The following is a 9,517-nucleotide window of genomic DNA, read 5'->3' on the forward strand; positions in this document are numbered from 1 at the left end:
AAATATAAAATAGCTCTCAGATGCTCCATTATATTTTTAATAGAAAAAAAAAATTCCTAATGCTTAATACCTAGTATTTATACCTGAGATTCATCCATGCATTCATCCCTTTCCCTACCCCTCACACTGTAAATTTCATGAAGAGAAGGAAACAGGATCTGATTAACATTTTATTTCCCCAATGCTTAAAAAAAAAAAAAAAAAAAAAAAAAGCTTTATACATAGGTATTTGTTAAATCAATCAACAAGCATTTATTAAGCTCTTAATTGTGACCCAGGCAATGACTTGGAGATGAAAAGACTGGAAAAATAATTCCTGCTCTCAAGAAGCTTACATTTTAAAGTGGGGGGAGAGAGGGAGGAAAGGAGAGGATTGGATCTGACAAGCATTGCAGGAAGTGTTGTACAGGCCTGGGCTCCTTATAAGATAAGGCAGAAACTAGCCTATCAGAATGAAGGCTCCTGGGGCATAGTTCAAGTCCCCAGTGGTCCCAGTAACATCTGTATGGCTGGAGAAGAATTGGAAAGACAAGAAGAAACAATCTGGGCCTCAAGGAGCTTTCAATCTAGCAGGAGGAAATGACAAACCCAAATAAATATAACACCTAACATTGATATAACACTGAGGTTCCGTGAAGAGTGCTGGAATCTCATAACTGGAGGAAATGTGTTCTGATCTTGCTTGTGTGACCCTGGATAAGTCTTTTTACTAACACCCCCATCACAGTCATCTGTAAAAAGAAGAAATTGTGGACTAAAATCCTGGGGTCCTTTCCAGTTTTCAATTCAATCTACAAAGCATTTTATATACATGATTTTATTTAAGGCTCACAACTGCAAAAGTCCTGTGAAGGAGGTACACTGGGTGTTAACATATCCCCATTATTCAGATGAGAAAACAGTCCAACAGTTATGGTTATGGTCCAACAGTTAGCAAGTGTTTCATGGGGATTTGAACTCTGTCCCTTCCCCCCCCCCCCAGTGTGTTATGATACGCTGAAGTAATTAAACATTAAACACTGGAAGAGAGATAGAAAGAAAGGATTGTCAGCAGAGCTTACTTCTGATGAGGGAGTAGGGAATTACAGGATCAGAGAATATAGAACTGGAAAGGACTTTGCTAATTTTGAAGCTAAGGAAACAGGGCAAGGGAAAGTAAGTGACATTGCTAAGGTCACCCAGGCAGTGAAAATAACAGAACAGGAATTAAAACTCTGGGCTACAGATGCCAAATCCAGAATGAGATAAGGCTTAGCAGAGGAGGTGGCACTTGAGCTTGTTCTTGAAAACTGGGCAAAATTTCTATAAGTGGTCATGGGAGAAGATTAAGAAGAGAAAAGTCTTTCCAAGAAGAGGAAATAAATGCAAACACAAGGGGCATATTTTTCTTAAATATATGCTGTACCTTATAAGCATCTCTACACTTTCTGAATAATCCCAAAGTAACCTCTGAGTTTACAATTTTTGATAGACTCCAATGCAGACCACCTGACCACAGATGAAATTTTTAGCAATAAATGTTTTAACTAATTAGCTAGCCCACACCAACTAACAGGCCAGTAGGGCCTAACCACCTGCCTACTGCAGCTATTGTTTAAGTGACTGCCACCAGGTGTCATGCTAACAGGGTTGGATCAATTAGTAATTGTAATTGGAGTCAAATATAATTAATTCTATAATTAAATCCATGTGGCCTGCACACATATGGATTTCTGATCATGTGATCCATTAGTGAAAAATTGTTCTAAAGCAAAGATCAGGAATCCTGGCCCAACATTGGGATCCTGTCCAATTAAGGTTGCCAAGTGGCCCAGGAAGAAGAACACAGTAAGACAGGGAGATCTTTCACTCTCTACCTCCTGCCAATTCAGACCCAGTTCCAAGATTACAACAGGATGAAAAAGTGGGGGATGGAGTCTCTTCTTTTTCTTCTACTAGCCCCTAAGGTAGGGGCACATTCCAAATTCTTGACTTAACTATCAATTCAAATGTAAGTTAAGAGTGAAGTATCTCAAATCCTCAAGGGGCATAGAAGAGAATAATCCTTCATATCAAAGGTGTCTGACCAGTGTTATAAACCATCTTTCCTTTCATTGATTATATTTCCTAAGAGAATAATAGGGTATTGTACAGGTGGTGGTAACAATACTGTTTTGTACAAGCTGTTCTCCATTTCCAATAACTACAGGACAAGGGAATATCCATAATCATAACCAAACTTTCTTTACAATAATCCTCTGAGATAAAGAGGACATTCCAGGTAAGGAAAACTACAGTAAAGGACTAAAATCAGAGAACCTGCATTGGAATCTTTACTACTACTTACCAGCTGTGAAATCTCAAGCAAGACATCTAACTCTCTAGGTCTCAGGTTCCTGAATTATAGAATAAGGACCTTGAACTTAATGAGTTCTAAGGTTCTTTCCAGCTCTAACTCTATGACCCTATGAAAGGTTCAGAAAAGTAAAGAGACCTATCTAGCTTTTAAATATAGTAGGAACCAATCTTAATATGACTTAATTGTGAATTTAAAGTTCTCCCCTAACCTTCCTCAAGCAAACAAATAAATAACCTACTATAGAGAGCATTATTTTGAGAGTCTTTTTTTTAGACTTTTTAGTATTCCATAACACTGCTTAAGATCATTAATATAGAATTAGAAGAATCTAGTTCATTCTCTTCATTTTAAAAATCAGGAAATGAAGGCCTACAAGGACTTGCCCAAGGTCACAGAAGTAGAAAGTGGCAGAGCAGGGATTCAAACCCAGGTACTCTGTGGCCTAATCTCCCTGCTTTTTTCCTGTACACCACTTAAATGATATCTACCTCTATTTTTTAAATACAGCAGGAAAAAAATGAGGTTAGATGTTCAGAAGCATTGGAAGGAACAGTAAAACACTGAAATATTATTCAGAGACACGTAGAATCTTTGTGGATATGTTTAATAATAGGAGAGACCAATATTTTGGAGAGCTGATTTTAGATACACTACTGCCTGGAAGCTGTGAAATGGACTAAATAATCCCTTGAGGTCTATTCCAGGCCTCTGATTCTATAATTGCACATCCATTAACCATAGGTTAATGGGGAGGGTGGACAGGAGAGGAGAAACTGTTGCATATAGTAATGCCATGTGTTCTCTAGGTCAGGATCCAAAAAGAATATTTCTGAGTGTTTCAAGTCTTGCTTACATTGAGATGAGATGCTAGGGAAGGAATCAATAACAATGTTCAAAAACATTGGTGGATGCAGACTATGTGGTAATAGATGGAAATACATTCCAATTAGCTATCTTTTGCAAATTCCTGCAAAGGGAAATTTATCCATTTTTCCAATTTTCATGAGATAAAGGCAAAAAAAAAAAAAAAAAAAGTCTTGCGAGCAAAACCCAAAACAACAAAAAACAACCCTCCCCCTTCATTCACTGCAGGAAGTCAATGGCTATTGAGCTCTAAAGGAGCAACTGCACCTAAGTCCTCATCCAACAACTAACTAAGATTTTTACTAGATACAAAACATAGGGGTGGGTAATTATTGTGCTCGAGAGCAACTCAGCTTCCTTGTGTGAGAAAAAAGGAGAGAAAGATCTGACCAGCTAGTACTACTGGTATTAGGGGTTTTATTTGCATGTCAATGAGCCAAATGGGCATAGAGGCGAGTTGTGCAGCGTTCTGCGGAACAAGGTTATTATTATCATATTGCCTCACTTAACAATTTCACTGAAAAGGAAGAGTCCTAGCACAGTGTCTGTATAAGCACAGCGCGATATGGGACGTGCTGCTACGTGCCCACCTCCAGAACTACTTTATTTACAAAGCGATTACCATGTTATCTATTTGTTTTCCTTTTCCAGCAACTGCAGCGTTAGTCAGCCCTTGCATTTCTTAATTACAAACCCGTTTGCTTCTAAATCAGCCCCAAACCGTCAGGCTAAAGCCTGGAGGGAGGCTGTGCAAGTTTGCACACACCCCCACCTCCCGGATCAAGGGCAACAGCAGAAGAAACTGTGTATGTGCAAAAAGGTGGATCTGGGGACGAGGATCGCTGAGTTTGTTTACAGAGCAGAGACGCCTCAGCTCGGATGCCAAAGCTACCAAGAGCAGCAAACGCAAACTTAGCAAAAGCACACGTACCACGGGAGGAACTGAGAGTGACACTGAAAGCGCGGATCGGATCTCCCGGGTTGTGCGCGAGAGGGGAGTCCAACTGCCGGATCCCCGTTTACAAGCCTGCCTAGCCGCAGTTGGTCCACCTGCAACAGCTGCTGCTTTTCCCCTTCTCTCCCTTCCCCCACTCCACCACCTCCCTGCCCTTGAAAGCAAATAGGGGGAAAAGAAAAGAAAAGAAAAGGGGAGAAAAAAAGCTCTAGCCAGTACACAGTTCCCCAGTTAACACAAAGCAAGCCCCGGGAAAGGCTCCTTGGGGGTGTGGGCATTCTTCTGACAGGCGCTTTCAAAGGCACTCGGAGGAGCGCAGCCATTCTTCTAGCCACTGAGAGAACCAGGGAGGAGAGAGCGGGGGCAAGGTTGCAGAACTGTATCCCGGAGGGAGGCAGGGTGGGGGCAGCGGAGACTTAACTCCCCCCTTCTTTAGCCTGTAGGTGGCATTCCGGAGCTACTAGGTGGCAGAGAGCTAGGTCGTGGAGTCTGAGGTGGTAACAGTTGTAGACCCCCTCTCCTCTCCCGGCCCCCCACCAAGTGCTTAGGAGGGTTGGGTGCGCCCTCCCCTTCGCTATCTCTCTGGGGCAGACTCTCCGTTTTCTCGGCTGGGAGTCTCGGGGTGCATTATTCTGCCCTTGATGCGAAAGGGGCGAGAGCAAAAGGAGGCTTGGGGTAAGGGAGTACAGGTGAGGGGGGGCGAAAAGAAGGGCAGCCCCCTTTCCTTTGCAGCCGGGGCGCACCGCTCCGCAGGCAGCATCCCCCACACGTGCCGCCCTGCAGTAGGGGACTGGACTACCTGGATCCCTTCCAGTTGAGTCTGCGCCGGGCCAGCCTGAACTCCAGGTTTTCGTTTTGATTGCCTGTGAGGCTTTTGCTCCTCCCTTCCTGAAATCCTATATTAACTGTGGCCAAAGCTGTAAGAAACATAGCTCATTGTTGGCAAATGCCGATGAGCCTCGCTGAGGAGTAAGGGAAGGGAAGGAAAGAGAAGGGGGGAAATAAAAGAGAAAGGAGCTTGGGTCTTCAGGCGAAGCAGCAGGAACAGCAACAGCAACAACAGGACGACAGCAATAATATCACGTAACCGAGCTCGGAGGAAACCAGAAAAATACTCTATATGCAGCTGGGCGGTTTTTAAGCTGAGCGATTCTACCAGCAACCTTCCGAGCAGAAAGAGCAAAGACCGGAGAAGGTAAGTGTTGCCGGCGAATTTTCTGCAACTTGCAGGGTTTATCTTCAGGAAGAGTGGTAGCCTGTGCAAGGGAAATAACAGGATGGGTTTGGTATGGTGGATTTCATTCTAAAAGTTCTCGTAGCTGGGCTCAAGGAGACTTCCTTTATTAACCTCCTCTGGGGTGTCGGCTCTCGTCTCCCCACTGCCCTGTTTTTGCTTTTTGTTTTGTTTTTATGGGGGATTAGCCTCCCTCCTCCCCGGTTTGGTGCATATTGGGGGGACACTTGGGGGGCACCACTGGGCGTGCTTACCAGCAGGGAAAGAGAAGGTTTCTGCAGTGTTGGGCACTTTTCTGGGTGGCAGGTCTGCGGGAGTTAAGTGGGGCGGATGGGGCAGGAGAGGCGACGGCAGGCGATTGCTCTGCGGACCTGCAACCCTTCGGTTCTGTGTGCCGAGGGCGGCTGCGAGCTGTGTTTGGGTGCAGAAACAGGGAGGCGAGGGACTGGGGTGTGCGAACTGGAGACACGTGTGGTGGGGATTTATATATCTTTTCTGCATTTTTTTTTTTAAACTTTCAGGGTTGGAAATGGCTGACCACATGATGGCCATGAACCACGGGCGATTCCCCGATGGCACCAACGGGCTGCATCACCATCCTGCTCATCGGATGGGAATGGGTCAGTTTCCAAGCCCCCATCACCACCACCAGCAACAACAACAACACGCCTTCAATGCCTTAATGGGCGAGCATATACACTATGGCGCTGGGAATATGAATGCCACTAGCGGGATCAGACATGCGATGGGGCCAGGGACTGTGAATGGAGGGCACCCCCCCAGCACCATGCCCCCCACGGCCAGATTTAACAACTCCCAGTTCATGGGGCCCCCAGTCGCTAGCCAGGGAGGTTCCTTACCGGCCAGCATGCAGCTGCAGAAGCTAAACAATCAGTATTTCAACCATCACCCTTATCCCCACAACCACTATATGCCGGATTTGCACCCAGCAAGCCACCAGATGAACGGGACGAACCAGCATTTCAGAGATTGCAACCCAAAGCACAGCAATAGCAGCGGCAACAGCGGCGGTAGCAGCAGCAACAGCAGCAGCAACATGCCTTCCTCGGTTCCCCACGTCCCTGCTGCGATGCTGCCTCCCAATGTCATAGACACTGACTTCATAGACGAGGAAGTGCTCATGTCCTTAGTGATAGAAATGGGTTTGGACCGCATCAAGGAGCTGCCTGAACTCTGGCTGGGACAAAACGAGTTTGATTTTATGACGGACTTCGTGTGCAAACAGCAGCCTAGCAGAGTGAGCTGCTGACTTAATTTAAACAACCACCACCACCACCACAACAACAACCACAACAACAAAAGAAACAGATCTGACTTTTTTGGTGTGAATTAAAAACATTCCCTTAGACACAGTATCTCGCTTTTCAGGTCTTGAACGGTTTGAGAACTTGGAAAACAGAGTAAACTATAAAACTTGTACAAATTGGTTTAAAAAGAAAATTGCTGCCACTTTTTTGTTTTTTGTTTTTCTGTTTTGTTTTTTGTAGCCTTGACATTCACCTCCCTTATGTAGTAGTAATATCTAGCTAACTCGGTCTTTTCTGTTGTTTTTACTCCTTATTTCCTCACTTAATTTCTGCAGTGCTCAACTGTTAGATATTAATCTTGGCAAACTGCTTAATCTTGTGGATTTTGTAGATGGTTTCAAATGACTGAACTGCATTCAAATTATGAGTGGAAGGAAAAATTGCATTAGTTGGTTGCATGAACTTTGAAGGGCAGATATTACTGCACAAACGCTGCCATCTCGCTTCATTTTTAACTATGCATTGGAGTACAGACTAATTTTAAAAATATGCTAAACTGGAAGTTTAAACAGATGTGGGCCAAACCATTCTGGATCAGGAAAAGTAATACTGTTACTTTAAAGTCTGCTACCCATCCCCCTCCCCCATATGTACAGACAATAATATGGTGTGGAATGTAGTCAGTGGCAACATTTCACAGATTTTTATTTTGTTTCTGTCTTCAACATTTTTGACACTGTGCTAATAGTTTATTCAGTACATGAAAAAGATACTACTGTGTTGAAAGCTTTTTAGGAAATTTTGACAGTATTTTTGTACAAAACATTTTTTTGAAAAAATACTTGTTAATTTATTCTATTTTAATTTGCCAATGTCAATAAAAAGTTAAGAAATATTTCAGTTTTTCTAGAAGTCATTTACAAAGGGTGGGGATGTTTTTATTTGGATTTTTTTGGTTGGTCCTTCACTCTCCCACTCCTCCTTCCTATCTCCTCCCCCTAACCCACCCTCCCCAGCCCCCCAGTGGACCACTTTAACAATAAACTGTTGATGAGAACAAACATTCCAAAGGAGAAATTACTCGGCACCAATGCAGGTCATGGTGAGCTTAAGGGAGAGGGAGGGGGGAAGGGAGGTGCAGGATTTAACCAGAACTGGCATCACACCACATTGTTATCATTGGAACATTAGTGTGGGTTAATTCCAAACTGCAAAGTTGTCAGAGCAACTTCCCCCTCCCCCATTTACCAACACATTCAAAGGTAACCCAGAATTAAGCTTTGGTGTTTTATTAAATTTTAACCTTACACTTGTTCACACCTAAATCTGGTTTCTCTTTGTATTTATTTTTAAACTCTTTATCTAGGTGTTTGATCAATAAGACTTTGGAGTGATATAGAGCAAGGTATAGCATAAATGTATTTCCCTATAGTGCCAAGACTAGGCTTTCTCCATAAAAATAGAGTCGCCTCATTTCAAAAAGGATTTCAGATCTGTTCGCCAAAAAACAAAACAAAACAAAACAAAACCCTCCACTTTTTGATTTGGATTTTTTTTTTCATTGTTCTGCTAATGACATTTTCACTCAACCAGGTTGGATTCAGAAGTAAATTCTATTACTGAACCTAAACTGCCCCCCCTTTTTTTTCTTTTTTCAGCAATTGGTATTTTTTCTAAACTATGTTTTGAGTTCTAAGTAATTGAAATTTTATTTAGGTCTGTAATGAAAGGAGAATATAACCGTATTACATGGGTGGCAGATTTTACCTTGTAAAAAGGAAATTGGGGAAAAGGTAATATTGTTACTATCTCAAATTATCCCAGCTGGTGGGAATTTTGCTTTGTTTCCCCTTTACTGTTTCCATGACTTCCTTGTGTTTATAAAATCAACACACCTAAATTCATGAAAGGATGGAGACTTATTTTTCCTTAACCTTGTAGAAAGTGGTAAAGGCTAAGGAAAACCAGTAATAATTTAAAAGTAGGATTTAGTCTGTTTAACAGGATAGATTCTTCAATCCCTAAGTCAACTTTTTAAGACTGCTTGGGGGTGGGGATAGAAATGAGAAGTGTTGGTGAAGTGTTATATTACAATGTGTCTAGCATCAAAACCCATTTAACTTATAATTTGTATCAACTCCAACAAATTACAATTCTAGGTATGGACATAATTTATTACATGACATCTTAGGTTAAAAGCCAAAGGTATATAAGGTTTAGATGCACATTCCAATGAATTTTTTTATTCTTATAGTTGACACTTCCTCATTAAAAAAACAAGTTCTACATTTCCCATTTTGTTTGACTTTTCTGAAATGTTCAAGTCCCATTCTCCCTCTCCTTAAGTCATCAGTATCTGCTGATCCAGATTTTTCTACTTTTAATAAATAGTTAGTTAAACTGAAGTTTTCCTTCGCTCCAGCATGTCAATACTACATCTGCAATCAGCAGTAAATCTTCCAAGCTAAGCATTTTCACAGTAAGTTTGTTTCAGAGGCTCAAGTGGAAAATATATTTGCATGCATATTAATATCCAAATCCTTTTCTGTAGTCTAGTTCTTTTTCACTTGTGCCAGGAAAAAAAAAAAAAAAGCTTTTGGAAGCATTGTTTTTGCATGGGGAAAAGTAGAAAAACAATTTCCTTTTCTATTCTCCACCCCCTCCCCCTATCCCACCATTTACTAAGCCAGGGAATTGTCACAACACCTGCTCTATCACTGAATTCCTCCTGTTCCTGAGAATGCTGGTACCATGCATGTATAGATGCAGAGATGGCAAAGGGCTATTATTAGATCTCTGTGTCTGTTCTTGCCAGAGCAGGCAAATCAAACACAAGAACTAGGTTAAAAGCAAAATTT

General features: G+C 42.2%; 1 protein-coding gene across 1 annotated transcript; it reads left to right on the forward strand.

Moving 5' to 3' along the window:
- Positions 1 to 4,213: 4,213 nt before the first annotated feature.
- Positions 4,214 to 7,554, forward strand: CITED2 (Cbp/p300 interacting transactivator with Glu/Asp rich carboxy-terminal domain 2). The gene is made up of 2 exons (XM_074309681.1): positions 4,214 to 5,352; positions 5,913 to 7,554. Exon 2 carries the CDS (start codon positions 5,921 to 5,923, stop codon positions 6,659 to 6,661), a length of 741 nt encoding a protein of 246 aa, XP_074165782.1. The 5' UTR covers positions 4,214 to 5,352; positions 5,913 to 5,920; the 3' UTR covers positions 6,662 to 7,554.
- Positions 7,555 to 9,517: the final 1,963 nt, after the last annotated feature.

The sequence above is a fragment of the Sminthopsis crassicaudata genome, chromosome 4, assembly GCF_048593235.1.
Source record: "Sminthopsis crassicaudata isolate SCR6 chromosome 4, ASM4859323v1, whole genome shotgun sequence".
Classification (NCBI taxonomy): Eukaryota; Metazoa; Chordata; class Mammalia; order Dasyuromorphia; family Dasyuridae; genus Sminthopsis; species Sminthopsis crassicaudata.

Excerpts from the sequence above, each read along its gene's own strand:
- CITED2 (XM_074309681.1), top strand. The coding sequence starts at position 5,921 with ATGGCTGACCACATGATGGCCATGAACCACGGGCGATTCCCCGATGGC.